Below are 22,622 nucleotides of genomic sequence, written 5' to 3'. Positions count from 1 at the left end.
ATATATATATATCTATATCTTAATAGCAACAATTTTTAGAAATTAAATGCAGGGAACAGATCACACAGTGGTAGAGAAAGAAGCAGATTTTGGTTTCCCACTGTGGAACACTATGTTTTGGGAGAGAACAAATGCTGCAAAAAAAGTTTGTGAATAACCTAAGAACTTAAGAAGGCTTGCAGCTTCTTGCAACTGACCAGCAACTGGAAATCTGAGTTCTTAATGAAACCTTGCACAAAACCTCAAAAAAGACTGCAAAATTAAACATCGCCGAAAAAACCACCTAAGAGTGTACCATTTCCAGAAGAGACTTTCACTGTTCAAAATATTTATCTAAAATGCATCCCACACCTGGCTGTTAGGGATGATCTTGTGCACCATTCAAATGGCACAGGGTAGGCTAGGTACAGACCATAAACAAGCCAGCCTTGCAAAGCTCTGGCACTGCATTGTGTCCTGCACTCCTCCTGGAGATCCCATTTCTTACCGTTTAGTAAAGTCTCTAAAGAGCAGCTAACAGATCCCGGCCTTGAAAGGGATACATGTCCCACTATATCAGTTGCTGCATATCCTTCCTCTTTTCCAACTTGCTCCTGTTTCTTCTTTGCCCCACGAGGCATTACAAAATAACAAAGAAGTTGCTGTCAGTGTGCATCTGCCTGCAATTATCTCTTCACTGAGCAGTAGTCCAAGTGTCTGTTCAGAAATGGTTTTGGAATAAGGATGAGTAACACCCTGTGATACAGATATTGACAGCAAATGGCTTACTAGAACAATGACTGCAGTGGATAGTAGGAAGGAATGAGATTGAACAGCTTTTTCCTGCCCTCAGTGTTTATGGGATCACTGTTCATATTTAGGCCATATTTCATTTAATTTGTAATTAAATGTATCATTATATAGTTTAAAAAATAATTTAGATTTTGCTTTGATTTTTATCTTAGCATTAATGTGCTTTATATTGGAAAATAAAACCAAGTAAAAAACAGCAGGCCTTGCACATCCTAAATGCTACATGAGTAATATCTCCAGGTGAACTGGAGTCAATTCCAGGCCCACTAAATGACGTGACAGCAAATCCAGTGAAGTAGTCCCTTTATTACATCTGTGGAATTGAGAACAGCATCTGTCACCCTGCACTGAAGGAATACAGCCTGATTTAAACAACAACAACAAAAAGATTTTACTTGAGGTACAATCATTTAGATCATTAAAATAGAACAACTTCTTAAAATTAAATGCGCTTCTCACAAATGAATGTAGATTACTTACATATTACATTTTATCGTTTGGTCTGTTCTAGAAAAACAGACCATCTGATATGTCGTGTTGCTCAGATTATAAACATTATAGTCTCATTGAAGCAAAATGAAGGTTTAAACCACAATCTGCAAGAAAATGTTCTCTACTGACCCTAGGACTTGCAAAACTTTCCTCTTAACGAATCAAAAATATGAGATCTTAATTGGTTTGACAGTAGGCACCTTAGCTGAACAAACCCACTTCACTTTCCTTTTTTTTTTTCTGTGATACCATGTTAAAGTGTATAAAAATAATTAATTAGGGCTTGCTATAGAGAATTTGCTTTGTTCTGTATCACCAGTATAACTTCACTCCTTGATCTCTGTAAGGATCAGTCACCTGTTGTCCATCTCACTGAAAGAATCCTCCCCTTAGCTGCATATTTATTTATCAGCTACCCTGATTAGTAAGCGCTGTGCAATTCCATTTTCATAACATTTCATGAAAGACCTCTTGAGATAGAGAGCTGTTTAGCAAGATGCTTGATCTGGAAGTTTATACCAGTATTTACATTCAGCTAGCCCTTGGGTATAAGGAATCAAAGGGAGGGTGGAAAATGCTCCTTTAAGGGGGGGGGGGGGGGGGGAGAGGTTTATTACAAAAATAGTGCACAAAAACTTAGCTTCCTTACAGCTGTCTTTAAAGCTCTTGCAGTGGCTAAATGTTGGATTTGTTCAACTGCTATTCTTTTTTCTTTTTTTCCACATTTAAGATCTTTATTTGCTTGACAGATTATGTTGTATTTAATTACATACTTTTTGGTTAAAGACAGGTGCACATTATAGTTCCCATTTAGAAAGAAAACTAATGCAAAAAAAAGGGAAACTACCAATTTGAGGTCACAAGCAGCATGGATTCATCCCACTTTGCATATGGAAGAACAAATACAGCATACACAGTACTGCAAAGCAAATGGGGAATATATATTTTTTACCAGTGGGGTGACAGGAGTCAGATGTTTCCTGTGCTGTGAGGTTTTTTTGGATGTTGTCTCAAGTTCTTATTCTTTTTATTCTTCATCAGCTCAAAGATTCTTTCCTTCTATGCAATAAAAGATGCTAATTCTTGCTTTAACTGAGGTTTACAGTCACAAAATTATGATTACTTTTTCTTTCTTTTTCTCTCTTTACAATCTATGCACATGAATACTCAAGAAAGCAGTGTTTGGCAAGAAATTTCTTACTCCAGTCAACACTAGGAGAATTAATCAGGGATCAGAACCAAAAAGATATAGTTGTTACCTTCCTGATAAAATAGTCTATACAGACAAATACATAGACAGAAAACAGTTCTCATAAGTACCTACTCAGCTGTGTGTAGTAATGACAGACTGGCAAAGTCATCTTCTTGATTAGGAAGCTCAAAGTCTAGGGATGCTTTTTCTCACTCCCAACAAGCAGCCTCTCACATGCACATTTAAATAGATATATTCTACACTGAATAATCAGCCATCGTGATAAATGTGTCTGCATATACCAGCACCACTGCTGTTTTAGAGAGGTATTAGCCCCTTCCTAGTAGCAGGAGGGCAGTTTTCAGAAAAGCTGTGTCACCACCATTATTGAGAAAAAACAATCACATGTAGCATTTTACTCAGAGGCTGCTGACAGTCAGTAAGAAAATATAATCAAAGCAATTTTATCATTCTAGTTGGCATTTTTCAATGTTTTCCTGCCTTTGCGAAGCTCATTAAGCTGTTTTAAATAAACAATTAAATAGTATTGAATATTCATTATTCCCTGTACAAAACATTGCCTGCAAATGTTGCAATTAATTACAGATCTGTCTTTTTAGATAAAACTGCTTTTGACATTCTTTTTGATAAAATCTTTCTGCTTTAAAAAAAGAAAGCAACTGCTCTCCAAGTGGAGTTGCTGCCTATTGAATATTATAGTCCATATTGAACAATATTCCAGAAGGGAAAAGCACATGAAACTCCTATATTAGCTGAGAAAAGGCTTGCAGTCTATTAGATCTCTAGTGAAATCTACTTACGGCGATATAAAAAGGAAAGTTACTGACCCCTGATTTATTCTAAACCTTTGTATTTCTTACTAAGCACCTCACCATCTTTTTATCAATCAGATCAATACTCAGATTGCCCATTTAAAAGGTACTAGTTTAACGGGAAACTAAATTTCTAGACATTTCCAACACGTGGGATTTTCATAATCTCTGGCATACTCTGCAGGGGCTGCTCTAATTAAATGTGAAAGATAGCTGGGCTACATTTCAGCTCTTCAGTTACTGCAAATTTTCCATCTGTGTCTGAAACTGTGGAATGTATGTTGGTGAGACTTGGGCTATGGAAAAAATTGGGCATGGAATGGACTTCCAGATCCCAATGGGTCAGATACAAAAGTACACAAAGATTTTGTTGAATTATGTTAGAAATAAGGAAGAGGATGGATGTACTGACAGGAATTTTGAAGCTCATTTAATATCTGGCATAAGACCTAGTAAGATAAAATATCATTAACAAAGCAAAGCTACCAGTAAGCATCTTGCACATGTAAAAATGCACACTAAAATATTATAAATGCTAAAATCACAACACTGAAATCAACACAAAGAGCAAGATTCTCAACTAAAATATGAGAACGATTCTTGGAAAAAAATAATAATCAGTAATGCTATGCTGGTTTATGCCTGCTGAACAGCTAGCCTGATAACATTCAGCATGAATATCAGAGTATGAGTCCACTCACATTCAGGAAAGCAAAAGAAGCTAACAGTCCCATGCTATGCTTCATACTCTCCTGCTTGTTTCAACAAGATTATCAGAGCAGTTCCATTGTTACTTGCAAAATAGTCTTTTCCTCCAGTTTAAGACTCTGCGAGAACAGATATCACCAATATTATTCTACCAAGAATATATTTTAAATCTAATCTGTTTTGTAAAAAAAGCATTACAGCTTCATGGACAGAGCACTTGTGTTATTCCCATGCCTATACCCACTGCTCCTCTGCTATGTGACCTTGGAAAGCTGCTTCATACCTCTCTGCCATTGTTTCCCTTGCTATCTTTCCTTTGCTGTCTATTAGGGCTATGAACTCTCCAGGGCTTGAATTGTCTTTTACAATGTGTACACCATCTCTTATAAAAAAGGCCTCTATCTTACTTGAGCCTGCAAATGCTACTGCAGCACAAATAAAAAAAATAACATACCATTGTACAGGTGAACTTAATCCACCAAAGAGCTAAATAGCTAAGTGTGCTAAACAACAACAACAACAAAATCCTACATGATACCTGCTTGAAGGACTATTACACTCAGAAGAGCAATTTGAGTTAAATTGCTTTTCCTCTCAATCACTGTTTTCTACTTGAAGTTTATTTAGTAAGTCATAAATCCAAAGGGTGGCTCCTAGTTCTCATCACGTTGCTGTTGCCAGTGTTTGGTGTCCATTCAGAACTGACCAAAGTGATTTTAAAGAGATTTAGAGCAAACTATTCATTCAAATAATTTTCTTCTCACTTTCCCCAGTGTAAATCCTAATTTCGTGTGTCAATGGGAAGAGACATAGGGCATGTGAATGCCTTTTGTATACACAGAGAGAGAAAATAAACACTTTTAGGTGCTTATTTCAAGGAGAATTAAGCAATTTGAGCCAACCTATAGTGTTGACTAAAGTGATTTCCAAATAAATAAAATGATGCATTTTTGTTCAGTCTGATTTTTTTTTTTTTTATTTTTGGTATCTGAACTGAAAAGCCCAATACGTGTCCAGGTCCAAAGATTTTATCACATCATCTTACATCAGCTGGAGAAACAAAGGAGCTGAAAGAATGAGAATAATGGTAATGTGCAAGATCTCAGGGTCCTTGTATACACACTGTTATTAGAAATAAATATGTTAGCTCCAGCTGCTCCTCATATTAACCAATAATAACAGGTTCATTTCTTACAACAGAAGAGTGGTACTCTTGAGAAGTTTCCATATTTTTCCACATAATGTGAAAGAAAACAAGACAATTTCGAGAAAAGATTTGCTGACAGAGCACAAAAATGCAGTGAGTGTCAATCACATAACACTGCCCTAGATAAAAACACAGTGTAATAAGAAACAAAAAATGCTAAATGTATATTACACATATTAATGTGGTGAAAGAAAGCATAGACTTGATGTATACATACAAATTTGGGTTGCCAAAAAGTGCAGGTGTATTTATATTCTGTCTGTATTTTAGGGATCACCCTCCCACTTACCTTAAAAGTGAGAAGAGACATTTACTCCTTAGACCAAACCACCAGTTCATTATGGATAGGTGTACACTTCACATACATTTACAAAATTTGCGATTTTGATATACTGTCTGAAGAATTTTTACTGAAGTAGGCTATGTCAGTAAGACAGTACATGTTATTAAGGATATGCATTCAGTTAGTGGTTTTCTACCTACAGAGCTCCCAAGTTCATTATAAAATTAAAGTTGAGGTTCTCCTGAGGTCTGTTTTAAAATGGAATAATAATAATAAATGCTTGGGCCACTGGCATAACTGATACATGGTTCTGTAGGTAAAAAAGAAGAGAAAATAAAAAAGGGATTTTCTTTTTTTTCTCTCTAACAGAGTGGAAAGGAAACCAGGCATCTTTCCCATGCTAAACATCCACGTTCTCATTACCATGAGTAACAGCTAAAGCAGAGTAACATTCAGTAGCATTAGCAATAAGCCTCAGAATCACAGAACCATTTGCCTCTGACTTAATTAGTTTCTTCTGTAAGAATTAAATTGTATTTTCCTCACAGAAGAATGTCTTTCTGAATTTTATTGCAGTCTGGTATTAATATTCAAATCCAACAACCCCTCTCGGGCACAGCAGAATGACTCCATTTATTTTACCACATGAAAACACAATGCAGCCCCCAAGTGTATATTTTCAGTGGGAGAGGGGGAGGATGGCTAGCTATTTACAAATGAGCCAGAGAACAATATTATAGTATTATATTCCATAATAACATCAATGTTTAAGACAAACGTAAAAGAAACATGCTAAGGCACAGACTCTGGTGAAATGATTTGCCCTTTTGTTTTGCACCTTTACGCATCTGAACAGCTACAGTTCACCTCTGGAGTCAGGGCTATGCATTCAGGTGCATTCCTGAATCACTCAAATGAGTAAAGCCCATGGCAGTGGTTCCCAACCTATGTACTGTGACCTCATGGTACATGACGCACAGTGACCCAAAGACTGCATGAGGCCCCACAAGCCTGAAGTGGTTGCATTTTTCCTCCATGAACTGCCACACAATGCCACTGTCTCCTCCTTGGCATGCAATCTGACATACCTAGTCTATTCTTCACACAACAGGCCTTACTACTACTCAGCTGCTCATAAAACAAAATAACTTGGGTAGGATTTCCCCCATACTGAACATAGTCATGAAACCTTCACATCTGCACAGTCTGCCAACCCTTCTGCACCTTCTTCCATGATGTAAAACTGGTTTGCGCACCTTTCTGTAAGTTATTTTCTGGCCATTACAATAGAAAGGAAACATGGGACAGTTAAACATAGAACTTGCATCTAGTGTGTTAAGCCACCACATTGTCCTCATGAGCTCTCATCAAATATCTCTGCTATTTGGTTTTAATAAATGGTCTTTCATGGTAAAATATATACAGAAGAGGACTCAAGATTAAAACTGATGATTAAATACCAAGTTGTCCAGAAATGAAGTCTCCAAATGTGTCTGAAGCAGCACGGTCAAAGCCTCATTGTACGCACGTCACTTCCTATTAGTGACTGTTTTCCTGCTCTTCTGAAGAGATTAAAGGATGTCAAATGTAAATACTACTCTTTCTCAAACATAACTACTACTCATTTGAAAGGGGAATTTGATACACAGTATCAAGGCAAAGTCCAGTAAGAGGAAGAATCCATGAATTCATCCAAGAACACATAAGCAAGGAATAGTTTTGTGACCCTGTTAGAGGCAAGAAAGAAAAACATTATTTACGAGCTAACCAAAGAAAACAGAAAATCTGTAAGGAAAGGGAACAACCCTGGCTCACAGAATAAAGTTGTTATAACAAAATACTATCATCAACACATAATTCAAGATGGTTTGGACCTAATTTTCAGGATATACAGCTCTGAGCCAGGGAAAATCTGTCATTTAATGGTTGGCTGCCCACAGCATGCACAAGTGAATTATACCAAGGCTTCAGTGCATTTGCTAAGTGCTCGCACTGAAAAATCTGTTGGAACACTTTTATTTGAGAACGAGAATTACAGGTTTAATGCAAGACCGACAAAACAACAGCAAAACTGAAAATCAGGCTCCTGTGACATTAGGCAGACTAACCAGCAGGCCTCCAGGGAACTGGCCAGCTCTTGCAGTCCATAAACACCCAAGCATTTCTGCTGTTATTGCAAGCTTTGGTTGTGAGGAAAAAGAGGAACAGCCCTAAGGAGTTACATTATGTATTGGGTCTGGCTGTGATGGAGTTAATTTTTCCCCATAGCAGCCCTCATAGTGCTGTGCTCTGCATTGGTACCTAGAAAGGTGTTGATAACACACCAGTGTTTTGGCTACTGGTGAGCAGTGCTTGCACAGCATCAAGGCTGTCTCTCCAACGTTCCCCCCTCACCAGTAGGCTGGGGGTGGGCAAGATCTTGGGAGGGAACATAGCCAGGACAGCTGACCCAAACTGACCAAAGGGATATTCCATACCATATGAAGTCTGCTCAGCAATAAAAGCCAAGAGAAAGGAGTGGGGAGGCCTTCGTTATTATGACATTTGTTTTCTGGAGCAATTGCTACACGTACTGAAGCCCTACTTCCCTGGAAGTGGCTGGGCATCACCTGCTGATGTGAAGTAGAGAACAAATCTTTTGTTTTCCTTTGCTTCTGTGCACGCCCTTTGCTTTTATTATACTGCCTTTATGTTGACGCATGAGTTTTTTCCCCACCTTATTTTCTCCCTCCACCCCGCCACTGAGGAGGAGAGTGATAGAGCAGGTTGGTGGGCACCTGGCATCCAGCCAAGGTCAACCCACCACACATTACAACTGTCAAGATGCAGATGCTAGGCAGACTCATACGCATTATCAGCTTGCCCAGTACCACCTCCAGAAATAAAATACAGCATGGACTCAGAACAGTTGCTCTCAAAGTATGAAGATGAAAAACTGCCACCTTTGTCACTACAAAACCTAATTTCTAGCCAGACTCAGAAATGTTTGATATATAGGATAACAGAAGGGAGTCTCAGTGCTTCAGTCATCAAACTGCCCTGCTTCTCATGTGTTCAGCTAAATTCATTTATCAAATACAAGTTGTCCTCTGACATTAAGACTGCTGCAATGATAAACCTGGAAGTAATTTAGGGACTGCTTCTTTGTGAAACACAAGTATGACAGAAACCACAGATGTTGCTGCTATCACAGTTTTCACTTGAACTGAATCTTGGACTAAATTCAGGAATTCAGCAGCTAGGAGACGAACTATATATTCACTAGAGTTATAGTACTCAGTCATTGAAAATGGAAAAATACTGTGTGAATTTACAAATAAAGATATTAGATCTTTCAAAATTAAAAATAATTTTAAAAGGTAACATTAAAAAGAGAACTACCTTATTCTAGAGCTTTTTGTGCTCAAATTGCTAACGATAATTAAAAATCAACAACTTGTTGCTTTCTAGGAGTAGCCATTGTACTTTGCCATAATCCATCACAATTACTTCTAATTTTTTACCTTCAGAATGACTGACAAAATGTCTTACTACAGAAAATTCAAGAAAGAGTCAGACTCCCATATTCCACTGTTTTCAGGAAGTGTAGAACGAAGGCACTTACTTCCTATTTCTCCAAGAAGGCCAGTATACTACTGAATCTTTGGGTCATACTATATTTGGTCTGACACCTTCCCCTACAGCAGGGTGTATTTGATATTTGTAAACGGTGAAAAAGAATGACCACTTTCAAGAGGTTAAATGGTAGCATTCACAGCCTTGTTTTTCTAGCAGGAGGTGGGGCATGGTAGCTATTTCAAAAGAAGCAGTTTGGGGAATGTTGGAATCATTGGGGTTGGAAAAGACATCAGGAGGCCTCTAGTCTAACCTCAGGCTCCAAGCAGGGTCAAAACTAAATTCCCATCAGGTTGCTCAAAATGGGAAAATTTTTTAAATAAGCAAACAGTTTAACCTACTTGAGTACCTTAAACACTATTATATAATTGGTATAATTGATCATTATTTAAAAGCATCACTACAAGGCAAAATCTAGGGGTTTTAATTTTAACTGTGCATTCAAGACATTTCAGAGTCGCTCTTAGGTTTATCTTTAGTTCTGAATTCCCAGAGGTTTTAGTATTTACCTTGTAAATGTTTTTTATTCTCAAATTACTGGTATCTGGTTTTATTCTTTTTATATGGATCTTACAAATAATATTTACTTGAAAGATTTTTGTGTATTTATAGGCACACACAAAGTAAAAGCATAAAAATTATAAATAATAACAAAATAAATAATAAAACTTTAGGAAGATGAGAAGGTGTTTCACGCTATAGTTGAAACATATGAATGTAACTATGCCAGATTTATTCAGACTATACTACATTAGAGTCTCTGTGTCAAACGTTTCCTATTGAATAGTTGTCACTGAGTATCTAGAGCCAGCCAAGAGGAGCCATTAAGCACTATAACTTAAGAGGAATTTAGACCAGATGACTCAGGCTCTTCTTACCCACTGAACTGTGTAATGTTATGAGCATTAAATAGGATATATGACAGTCTCTAAGATTTCTATTTAACTAGACAATTTAAGGCTTTTTTTCATCATGTTAAAGTAATTACATTGATCATGCAATCTGTTTTCATAACTAAGCAGTTGTGAAAATCTCAAGCTTACAATCACACTTTGAAGAACCAAACACCTGGGCAAGCAAGAAGGCAGCACAGCAATTGTGAAGTACCCTGGACTGACCTAAAGCAAACTTTTGTTTACCATTACTTCCAATTTGTCAAATAAGACTGTGATGAAAGGCTAAAAGACGTTTTCAGAATGCCATTCTATCATTTGTTTTAAAAATTCATGTGTTTACAAGCTATTAGTGTATTTAAAGATCCACTGTGTTAAGCTTTCAGCAATACTTAAAGGATGCAATTAAATTTGAACTTAATTTTAATTTCAGTATGGCAGATATAATTGTGCTGCCTGTTTAACTTATGAATTTGCTGAGGGTACCATAGAAAATATTGATGCAAGTACCGTATTAATTATTTTATTTATGCTAGGTTTTATTTCATAGATAGAATAAGTATTACCGTGAACTTCTTGTTGTAGTTATTTAAAGTTGTCTTCCTTTGACACGAATACTGAGATACTTTGCTTGCAATAAATGATGGCACTTCTGATTCAGGTGTATTCAAAGGAAGAGACTGATCTTGTTCCTAACAACAAAAAAATGGGGAGAAGGGTTGGTGACACACCTGTCAAATAGCTTAAAATACCAAAAGTACATTTCATGATCCCAAAATATGTACCTTTAAAGAGAAGGCAAGAGAATAATAACACTTCTACCATCTTCCTAGGAAAAACATTTAATTTCACATTGGCTGCACTAACAATACCAGTTTATCTGGTGATTACTGGGATTTTTCATTTTCTGCAGTAAGTTCTTGCAGGCAGTTTTCAATGGCACTGTCATTTAAAAAAAAAAAAAAGTCTCTCTACAGGGCAAGTCTCTACTACTCTTATTATTGCAGTAATATTGATAAACCACAAAGCTTTAAGAGCGGATAAGCTTGAAAGAACAGAGTTTTCCCAGAAAATACTAGATTATTCAATATAAAATCAGGCATTTAGACCCAGGAGGAAAAAAAAAAGAAAAAAGAAAAAAAGGAGATGCTCAAATAACTGACTTTTTTTTTTTTTTTATTCAGTGGTGGAGGAAAAATGTTTGTATGACTTTAAACTTTTCCCCCCTCTTCCAGGTAAAATGAAAGAAAACTTTTTTGGTTTGGATTTAATTCATTGAGCTAAATGTTCTATTTTGGGGTCATTATAAAGCAAAGGAAACATTTACAAACAGCCATGGAGGAGTCATCTCCATCCTTTCAACCAACAGCTAGTGTTCCTCTTATGATGTGGTTTCTCACTCAGCTCCTTCCTTACATGCTGATCCAATTCAGACATCATTTTTAGGTGTTCGCTGGAGCAAGGAAAAGGAGCCAGGTGCCAAATCTTAAATGGGAGTTTCCCAGCCACCAGGCTACCTACATGCTTGTTTGCTTTTCGCCTAATTTTGCTCCATGCAAAATTGACCAAGATCAACAAAAATGTTTGTGGGCAACCCACCCCAATGGGGGGGGGAAGGGAATTCTCCTGAAAGGCAGGATACACAGAATCGTGTCCCTGTTGACAAAAGAGAGTCCTAAGCACAAGTCCTCAATATGCAAGTGTCCTGACCAGTGAGCAACTGAAAAGACAGTCTAGCACCAGCTTTTCTGCTGCTTTATATGCCCAGTCCTTTAATCCCTTTGCTTTCATTAGAAGTGCCCAAATCTTAAATACTTGGGAAACACCCAAAGCATTCTCAGCATTTCTGTGTATTTTTTGCTATTTGTCATTTTGTTTGAAAACATTTGGCAGATCTGTCAAAAATGTATTGCATTGCACTATCCAAAACCACAGGGAAATGGTTCAACAACAACAAAAAATATCACAAAGATACATGGAGGAAATTTTCACCCCAATAATGGAATGATGAGCCCTTTCTCCCCTGTATCCAAAGACGTGCAGACATACAGCTAGCATCTGTGCTAGACAAACCTATAAATATGTGTATATGCCTTCACACACGCTCCCACACACATATAATTTCATGCTAAATTGCCTTTGTATTTGATACAGAGTAGTTAAATAACAGTATTCATGCACACACAAAAAAGGCATTTACTTGCACAGCTGAAGGAGCAGTGAATTATATGGCAGTTTCCATAGTATACACTGAAAGGAAGGAAGCTATTTTATGTGTAAGACCACTCTTGGGAATAACTGAAATGGGTTTCAGCCAGGATCAACAGCACAACTCATCCACTTTTGCACACATTCATGAATTATACTTTAAAATTGATTTTAAATCATATAAACTATGACTGATTACAGCTAATATACTGCTTGAAATGATAGTGCCAGCTGCAAAGACTGTGAACAAACACAATGTTACTGAATAGAATATATAATAAGCTATTATCTTCATTAGGATATATACACACAAAGAACAAGAGCCCTACATGTAGCATTACCTGGCATTGTGGATGAGAGCAGAATTAATGCAGAAACTCTATGCGTTTAAGAGGGTGATAGACTGGCACATAAACATCCTGTTCTTGCCTTAGCAGAGATATTTGAGCATTTTTCTTAATCAGTAATAGTTATGTTTTTAATTAACAGGCCTTTATATATAACAACAGAAGAAACTTCAGCTAGAAATCAACAGCAAAAACATCTAGCAAACAGTAATCACTATAGTCTGATTTTTAGGGAATATTACGATGCCTGCATGAGAACTACAGAGATCTATCATCAGCAGAACATAGGAACAGGATTGATACTGGGTTTTGGTGCGAAGATCAGATGGGACAAACCAAAAGTTTCATCCAGTAGCAATTACAGTGTAGAACAAGCAATCCTGGAAACTCACACTACCTCAAAATAATTTGTAGTACTGGGAAGAAACAACTATGGATATGAGAAAAAAGTAAGAATTAGAATTCCTTTTTTTGCAGATAACAACTCCACTACATTAAAATTAAATTATGATATACTGCACAGGGGCAACCTCTGAAAAAAAAATCTAAATGTGTAGGCTACTGAATTGCTAGAGCTAGTCAGAGTTTGTACCCCACATCCAGGCTGAAGTAAGAGTGAAAGTCACTGCCACTCCTTCACGGTGACATTTTCTACGTGGCATAAGCAAGAAAATCAGCCTGCACCACTAGCATCTATTTGCACAGCAGAGGGGCTTAGTTGCAGAATTAATCTTGTAGAGGACTACTTTGCTCTTTGTCAAACTATTTTTTTTAATACACAAAGCAGTATAATGACATAGGGAAATAACAGAGAGAGAAAATGGAGCAGCAGTGAGTAAGGTGCGCAGATACTAGAGACTGTGTCAGGCCACATTATTCAACAGCCAGCAGCTTTGTAGTCCAGACAGCATTGATCAAATAATGAAGTCTGCTGATATCCAGCATTTCATGAAGAGAAGGCAGCCAGTTTATAAGTTTCATTTTATTTTCTGGGAAACTCTGACTGTCAGTATGAAGGATGTCTTCCATTAGTTAGAGCCTCTCTCTTTCACAAGGCAACAGAGTGAGACACTCCAGGAAAATGTTAAATATGAGTTGCTTGTCACATGATACAGCAAGGGATCAAAAGATGTGGTACTTCCTTTTCCTAATGTGGAGGGAAATCCTTTGTTCAGGAAATAAATCTCTTTTCCTTTCTAAAAAACTAACTAACTAACTAACAACTTTGGGGTTCTGACTGAGAAAAAAGCGGAAGAGACACAGTCACAGCACAGTTCCTAAGGCTGCTGAGGATGTGAACCCACTTATCATTCTCTTCCTTTCTTTTTATCCCTCTGAAAGCTTCCCCTCTGCCTCTTTCTTTTCCATTACCCAGGAAACATCACTACTTTCTAGCATGTGGGGATGCCCTTGCATACATATTAATGTCCATATCCTGCTATTGTCCAGAATACCCATCTGCTTGTGGTGGGAAGGGCATCTCTGGACAAAGCAGAGAAATACTTTGATTTCCCTTTAAAGCGGATGTTTGGCTACCACACTTCCATAGCCTATTAAATTAAATGATGGCTATTAACTATAAAAGTCAACTGTTACCAAATGAATCAATAAGAATTCAGACCATCTTATATCTGGTCACCCAACCTTTTATACTCTATAAATCACTAACATCAGAGCACCTCTTGGATCATTCACAACCACAGAAAGATGTACTTTGGTGACAACTGTAATCAATATGTTAGCTAATGGTCTGTAACTCTGACTTTATTCCCCTTGTTTTGCATGAAGAAGGACATTTCTTTTTAGTAATCCATTAAAACAAATGTCCTGAATGAAGAACAACCTTCCAAATAGGCTACTGTAAGATCTGAAAGAGGAAATCTTACTGCTGTTGATATTAATGGCAATTTTATTCACCCAAAACATTCCCCCACTGCAATCCATTCCTTATACCTCAAAGCCTTCATGATGTAGCCTGAGTTCAAGGGTTGTTAATTCACTTTCATTTCACAATTTACAAGACTGACATAAGGGACCAAATTTGTCTTCAGTGAAACTCCAATTAAGTTACATTATATATGAATTTGGTCTAGTGCAGGAGGTAGAAATACATGTACGCCTGTAAAGTTGAAAGCAAACAACAGACGACCCTTTATTGCTAAAACACACACATATTTATAATCACATATTCTGCAAAGTCATTGTACACGCGCACAAGCATAGAATATGATTGGTTATACCATCTCTGTACACACGCATAAACATAAGGCACAGTTGGTTATACCATCTCTGTACAGGTGCATAAACATAAGGCATAATTGGTTATACCAACTAAAACACGCGAAACTTGTCTCAGTCTAATTGGTCAAGATAAACTGCTGAATTGAGGTTCTTTGTGCTAAGTTTCCTTTATCGTGGATTGCGCAGTTGTGTTCTTCTAATTGGCTTTATTATCATCTTTCTTCTTTCATGTCTTCTTGTTTGTTCTGCTCAAGGTCTTCTAAAGGCATCTGGAATGTTCTTGTGACTGTTAGCTAAATATGTTCCTACAGTCTAGTACTTAAAAAGAAAATTAACCATTACTTCAATCCTTCCTCATTTCTCAAGGCAGAAAAAAAAAAAATAATCATGGTGACACTGCAACAATAAAATTATTTTTAAATTTGCTGAAATTCTAGAATCCTTGCTCTTCCTTCCTTGTTTGCTTTACAAATGTGCTTATTTCTTTAGAGTCACTATATAATTAAGACTGGTCTTAACTATAAGCTTTAATGTTAATGGTACAGCTGTCACTGGCTTGCTTATTGCACTCTACATTTATTAGCACAAAATCTTTATGTTTCAATAAAAACAGAAGCTCTTACTTGCAGAGCCAGTCTCAAAGTATACTAACGATCTCCTGACAGTGCTGCTACCTTTTTCAGAAGTTTTTGCTCCAGCAGTACTCCAAAAGGACTTTTATATATAAAAGAAAACTAAGGCAGTTCAACTTGCAGTGGCCTCCTCATTGATTTAAAAAAAAAAAAAATGGCAAGAAATAAAAAAAAGTAAGCTTCAGCATCGTTGGAGACATTTTGGAGAAAGACAAAGGCATTTCTTACTTTGAAAGGAAAAAAAACCATCTATTCTCTGAGATGTCTGGATCTATAGGTCTTCACACACTGCTGAAATTAAGAATGTAAATAAAGGGTAATTTAGTTTACTTTTAATCCTGATGTGAAACTCTCAGCAAAGTTCACAGGATTTTTGCTCATGTTTTGGATTTATTTCTTGTTTAGAGAACTTCTTTGCATACCCAGTATTTTCATTTTTACAACCTGTTTGCCTGTGAGATTACACAATGCAGTAGTTACAAGGTTTTCAGGTTTTTTCTGTTTTGCGTTAATTTCTTTGGTCTATTCTCCCTCCAGCAGATGCACTGAAAATATTATAAACATACTGCAAAAATACTTCATTGGAAGGATTGCAAATACAAACACATATTCTGTCATGGAATTATGCTGAGTCTGAGAGCGACAGCTCTATCTGGTGTATTCACTCCCCACCCCCACCCCCAAGTGTTATTAAACAGTAATTCTTATATGTAAAATCCTGGAAAATAGTTTCTGGCAATGAAAGATGTTTGAAAAAATTAATCTGGAGCTACAGTTTTTCTTGGGGAAGGGTGGTATTTATGAATCATCCTTCATAATCTAAACATCAGGATGAAGAAGCAGCAAACAGTGTGATATTGCTGTTAAATATTCAGGCATCCTCTGCCTCACAGGAAGGTACACACTGATGATCCTGCCATGGTCCCAGTGTTTACAGGTTTCCCAGTTATCATTTTTGCAGTGGGATAACAGTTCACATGGAGCCTAATCCAGACCCTCAGAAATCAGCAGGAATCCCTCACTTTACTTCAGAGCGCTTTAGATCAGAATTGTAATTCTCTTGATGTATGAATTAATTTCTTCACCAGTGCACGTTATATCCATCACCGCGAGGTTTGAATGCGTGCAGAACAAGGGAATAGGTTCATCCTGCCGCAGCGCAGGGTCTATTTCACGGCCCAGTGGCACGTGCTGTCGTCGCTCTGTGCACAGCACGCCAAGGCATCCCTACCACACCCTCATCATTTACAGTCTGTACTCGGGGTATTGAATACCACCGTTTCACACTACGCTCCAATTTGAGAAATTAGCACATAATTTTGTCAGATATAGATCAGAGGAAAGTATGTCATCATCCATTGCTTCAAGGTCAAACACCGTTCACCAAATAATCAGCCTGCCATTCACAATATCCTCTGACTTACAGGTCCCATTGAGAGAGAATACAATATAATAAAACCATTTTTTTCCTTAGGACAGTTTTACTTGATGGTGCCAAGTTTGTAAATGCATGTCTACAGACTGCAGCAGCCTTCATTTCACAGGTCCTTCAAGGGCCTAGCGGTTAGCTGATCACTTCCAAACAGCAAAGGTTTTAATATTTTTGTATTGTTTTGAAGAGGCAAAGTATTCCATCAGGAGCCCATTAAAACACACTGCTCTCAGTGGGACATTTACCATGACATTGAAGTATTTGTGGAAATACCACAAGTACCACAACAACAGTGAGTGCTTCATTGATGGATATTTCCCCTTTAATGGCACCCTTTTTTTACAGGAATGATGTATATTACCAGTTTGTAACATATGATGGCATAGTAATTTAGCATTACCAGACACTGATAGAGAAGGTATGGAAGGTCTTTTTAATCTGTTAAAACTGTGCGAATTACTCATGTAAACTTTAGTGAAAAAAGTTTTTAAATTCAAAAATTATATCACAACACAAGTATATAAAAAAAACAACTAATCAGTCATGCATTTTGAACATCACTGTATTTGCACTGAAGGATCTGTCTTACCATGAGACGATACTTCATTTCTGAATCAACTGGTCTTCCTGCTTCCATGCAGGCTGTTAACCAGGAGATATCCAGTAGTTCAAACCTGGAGCTGTCACCCACAGCCTGTCCTCTCAGCCAGTCCAGCACCTCCAGGTAAGAGTTGTTCTCGGCCACAATATGAGTGACAGTGTCACTGTCAAGAAGTACAGAAAAAGAAGTTTCCTTTTTTCCTGAACCCAGCTGTACACAGATAGAGCTGCTATTTCCATATTTACTTACCACGCACTTCCTGAAATTTTAGAATATATTGTATGTTAGGATGTGGGAAGCAGTTGTATTTTCATATCACAATATATCTATTCCAGTCACCGAATCTGCTTTGAGGAAAGACTTTAGCCGTAAGCTCCCATAAGTGCAGCATTTTGTTTCTTTCAGTATCATTTGCCTTCCATAAGACTTTAACCTATTACACACTTTTCGCAACTCTGAAAATATTTGGCTTGCGTGAGCAGTACCATAATGAAAAGGCTACTTTACGATACCTGACAGCCCCTTCTCAATATTCCTGATCAATGAATGAAAGATTTACAGTATTAAAAAGTCTGTTAACAATGATTCTTTAAAGCTTTACAGCTAGTAATATCTTTTTGTAAATTTAACTTTTATGTTCTTACATTAAGCTTTTTACATATGGCATTGTCAAATGTTCATAACTTAAATCTTAGGAATTATGCACTCCATCTAAAGACTGCTTCCTTGCTACTAAGAGGCCAGTCTCTTACGAAACTGATACCTTAGTTTAGTGAATATAAAATGTACAGATTGAGTTATTGTTCAATAGATTATATGGTGTACATTGCTTAAAAATACAGTAGCACAGACGTTATTACACTAAATTTGGGTCCATGTACTAGAATAACATTGGAAAGAATCCCATGATAGTTCATCATTAAAAAGACACAATTCTGCACTTTCCACAGGAAAATAATGGACAGGGACAAAGTTATGTTTCAAGAAAAAATTACATACATACTTAGGATGATCTGTAAATTTCTACCTGACCTGCTGATGTTCCTCAGCAAGTTTAGAAAACTACTAACTTGGTAGGAAATCTTGAGTGATTCCTAGTGTTCCCCCTCCGCACACAAACCCCAGGAGGGTGCTGTTACCCACAAAGACAACAACAGATAAAGGACAAAACTATTCATTTTCATGAAACTTGTAGGACCTCAGTATCTCTGAAATATATGCCAAAATTAAATGATATCAGTCAACAGATTCCTAAACTTCTTGGGGAAAAGGCACAGACAAGACAGCGTCATCATTTGACCTAGTTTCTATAGAAATAAGCCTAGAATTGGAACATAAACTGTCCCGATGGCAGCCGCGTCCATTTGCAAGCCTCCATAACCTCCTGCTAGCCCATGCTGGTGACAGCCTTGTGTATATACAGTAAATTTCAAACAGACCTGACAGATTGCTTTGCAGCCCTTCTGTAACACCTGGAGAAGTTAATCCACCAACCTGTCCAAGCAGACAGGACACCACTGGTAGAGATAGCTGGTTAGTATGGACTTTAAAAATGACAGCTGATAACTGTTGAAGGCAGGCTGCACAACCTTTCAAAGCAAACTACTTTCCAGGGGACCAACAAAACCCCTTGGCCTATCCCTGTGACCCTGATTCATACCAATAATCAGTGATTTCATTAAATCGCCAAACCACAATTACAAATACTAGAAACTGACCATAGAAAACTGGTATCACATAACTCTCCCATGCATTAAATGTACTATATTTTTGAAAGATAAGAAATGTATTGAATGTACTATGCTTTGGAAATATGAAAACTGTCACAGTATAGCACTTTTTTTTTCTCTCCATATTGTGAAGCTTGTAGAGCAGAGTCCATTGGGAAAAAAAAATAATCCAAATTTATTTTAATCTAAAAGATTAAAAATCTAGGTTAGGTGAATCTCCATGAAATACTATTGCATTTGTTATTATCTAACCCTGCTAGGTTCTACTTTAATTAAACTGTCACATCTTTGCTCGAGTAAAAAAAAAAAAAAAAAAAAAAAATCAGTTAGAGACATAGAACTTCTGCTTCCTGTGGTTTATTCACTTTATATAAAATATTCATATGTAATGTATTTGTACCAAGCTGCAGATCTGGGAACTTTGCCATCGCTATGCTCACAGCAGCAGTTTAGCTGCTGTGCACCAGTTTCCTCTGGTACCTGTACAGCTGTACTTTTTTCCTGGCACAGAACGTAACAAATTTAGCGTTTCCTCTGGCATTTTCAAAAACAAAAATCAACAGTTAAATAGTTATGTTTTATCCAGTAGCAGCTAGGCTGAAATTAAACATAACACCTGCCTTGCATACAACTTACAGAAAGTCTGAAATAGTGGCAATAAATACCTGTGTGTCAAAGCAGACCAGATAAAGCCTCTACTCAGTCCTCAATGGATTGTTAATGTAGGATTCAGAACAGCACAGTTCATTTTCTTTCCCCTGAGAATTCAATTAGTTTTGTATCAAACACTAATTGCCTACTTCTGTTCGATACCTGCTTGAATCTTGCTTTACAAATTATTTCATCCTCCCCTCTTCCTCAGGCTTTCAAAGTCAATGGGATTGAAAAAAATCTGTGGAAATGAGCTTTTATAGGGAGGATCCAGTTGTATACTATCTGCATACAGATACAGACAAATGATCAATACTTGGTTTTCTTCCAGCCTTTCAGAGAGCCTACATAACAATGTAGCTTTCGGAGAACTGCATAATATAACTAGCACTCATGAAAAGCACTATTTGGAGGAAGGCTTCCTTCAAAATGAGTTGGCTTATTGAAACACCACCAGACAAATCTGCAGCTGGAGTATATTTTCATCCTGAAATGCCACATCTGTGGTACTTTATTCCTAGGTTTTTTCTCCAGTGGTCTTACAGATTGTACCAAAGCATAAGCCAGCAACTTTGAGACTCACATCAGTGTATTACTCACAGGAAGATTAAATATTAGAATACTAGAGGTGTTCTAGAGAAATGTCCCCCTCAACCCATCACATTTTCCATTCCTGTATATTTAATGTTTTTTCATTTCAGGAATTGGCCATTGAGTTTAGATTAATCTTAACCTGACTACAAGGAGGACATAAACAACGGCTGATTTAATCAGCTAAAGACATGATTCGTTGACTCCAGTGAGACTATACAAAGGCATAGAAACATATCCCATGAAAAACAAGTTCACACCTTACAGTTTTTATTTGCCATGTGAGAAGCAGTACACTGAAAAATGTAGACATGTTAAAATTAACAGACTTAAGATAAATTAGAACCACAGATTTTAGAGGTAAAAAATAGGAAATTTTGCTAATGTTTGTGTTCTGCCCGTTCTCTGCCCAGAAGACAATAAAAACGAACCACGCTTTAGCAACACCCACTGAAATCCTGAAGCATCTTTACAGTGGGAAGAACAAAGTATATCCACCAAATACGTAGGCAAAATCTTCAACCACACTTACTTGTATGATTACATTTATTAAATTAGAACGTAATGCTTCAAGCAGCATTACTACATGTTATTTCTACACATATAAACATTTTCCTACCTTAGTTCACTTTCTACTCGGAAACCTTTTCTTCTTGCCAGCTCCATCAAAAATGTCCTTCTGGTCATCCCCATCTTCCTCTGCATAATAAAAATGACAAACTTATTGAACTTTATTTCATAACTGCAGGAAAGGTTTGGGGAACGCATCCCTTTCTGTCTCTTCCTTTGGGACAATATAGCTGGAGCTCTGATCCTATCCATGACACAAGGTAGAAGTGTTTTCACTTGGGTAAAAGGGAGACAACATACTTTCTGCCAGGCAGCAGCTGTATTTAATGTCACCACCCATTGAAGTAATTTTCTTCTGTTTCCCCTCCGAAATCAAAAACAAGTGCTACACAGGCAGAAACATCACTTGCTTTCTACCAGCTGGGACTTCTTGCACAGAACTACTCTAGAGAGGTGCAAATATGCTTTCATTCCTTAAAACAGCCATTACCTGTAAAGACTTTATCCAAATAATATTGATCATAGCAAAATCATCTCAAAATATCAACCAGGACTTCAGCTGGTTTAATGGCCCAGTTCCATCAATTTCTGCTTTCAAATCGTTTCCAGATCTCACTTTTCCAAACTGCAGGGCACATTAATTTTCAATTTATTTAAAAAGTAATAATAATTCTTCCTACTGTTAGCTAGGAACTATGTCTTAGAATACAACTAAATAACAGTATAAAAAATGTTGTAGAATAGCCTGTACACTTGCTACTTCTCTGTAATTAATTTGATTTAAAACGGATAGGTTTTTTTGAGAGAGCAAACAGAAACTAAGTTGTTGAAATTAAATTTACAATAAAATAAATCCTTTGCTGTTTTGATACTAAGGCAAGGAAAGACAAAGAGAAAGCATTACAGATGTGTTTAAATACACTTTTGGCATGCATTGCCAACATTGCTTTCTACTATTTGCCCTGGAAAGTACTGCTATCTGTGGCAGGTACAGTAGGGAAAAAGTAACTACCTTACCGCTTTTAAGCACCCAGTGACCTCCAAACCACTACAGAGGTGATTATGGAGGCTATGTACCATCCTCTCCTAGAAGATGGGGTATTGGTCATCAGAGAACTGTGCTAAAATTTGTTGCAGACATTGTGTTGGATCCAGTTAGGTATCACCCTGAATTTCCACCAGAGCAAAGTGAGTGCAAACAACTGGATTTACAGCATGTGCATCTATTTCAGCACAAATCTACTTCAGTGGTATATATCCCCATTTCCACGTCAAGTTGGATTTTTATTTTTAGTGTAGCAGAGAATTTGGATTTTACCAGTCCTTCAGAATGTCAGAAATGTTATATCTTGCAATTCTCATTGCTCATGTTCAGGAGAGGAAGCAAGGTGGAAAAATCCTGCCTAAGTCAGATCTATCAATTTTATTTTCTGTCATTTTATCATGGATCGATATACAACCTAAGTTATGGAAAAATGAGTCAAAACCCATTTCCTGCAATTATTGCCATGAGTTAAAAATTAAATTATAGAAGTATTACTGACATTTTCCCAGCACTATAGGTCTTGCTGCTTCAACTGTATTGTAACAGATACAAAGAAACA

General features: G+C 37.1%; 1 protein-coding gene across 1 annotated transcript in view; it reads right to left on the bottom strand.

Annotated features, from left to right (window-relative positions):
• Positions 1-21,270, bottom strand: part of DNTT (DNA nucleotidylexotransferase) — a 100,259-nt gene extending 78,989 nt beyond the window's left edge. The window contains exons 1-3 of the mRNA XM_052800169.1: positions 21,068-21,270; positions 17,465-17,639; positions 10,582-10,707 (exon numbers count right to left, since the gene is read on the bottom strand). Coding sequence (XP_052656129.1) covers positions 10,582-10,707; positions 17,465-17,639; positions 21,068-21,270 — 504 coding nt within the window. The remainder of the gene's footprint in view (positions 1-10,581; positions 10,708-17,464; positions 17,640-21,067) is intronic.
• Positions 21,271-22,622: the final 1,352 nt, after the last annotated feature.

The sequence above is a fragment of the Harpia harpyja genome, chromosome 10, assembly GCF_026419915.1.
Source record: "Harpia harpyja isolate bHarHar1 chromosome 10, bHarHar1 primary haplotype, whole genome shotgun sequence".
NCBI lineage: Eukaryota > Metazoa > Chordata > Aves > Accipitriformes > Accipitridae > Harpia > Harpia harpyja.
This window is presented reverse-complemented; position numbering and strand designations above follow the sequence as displayed.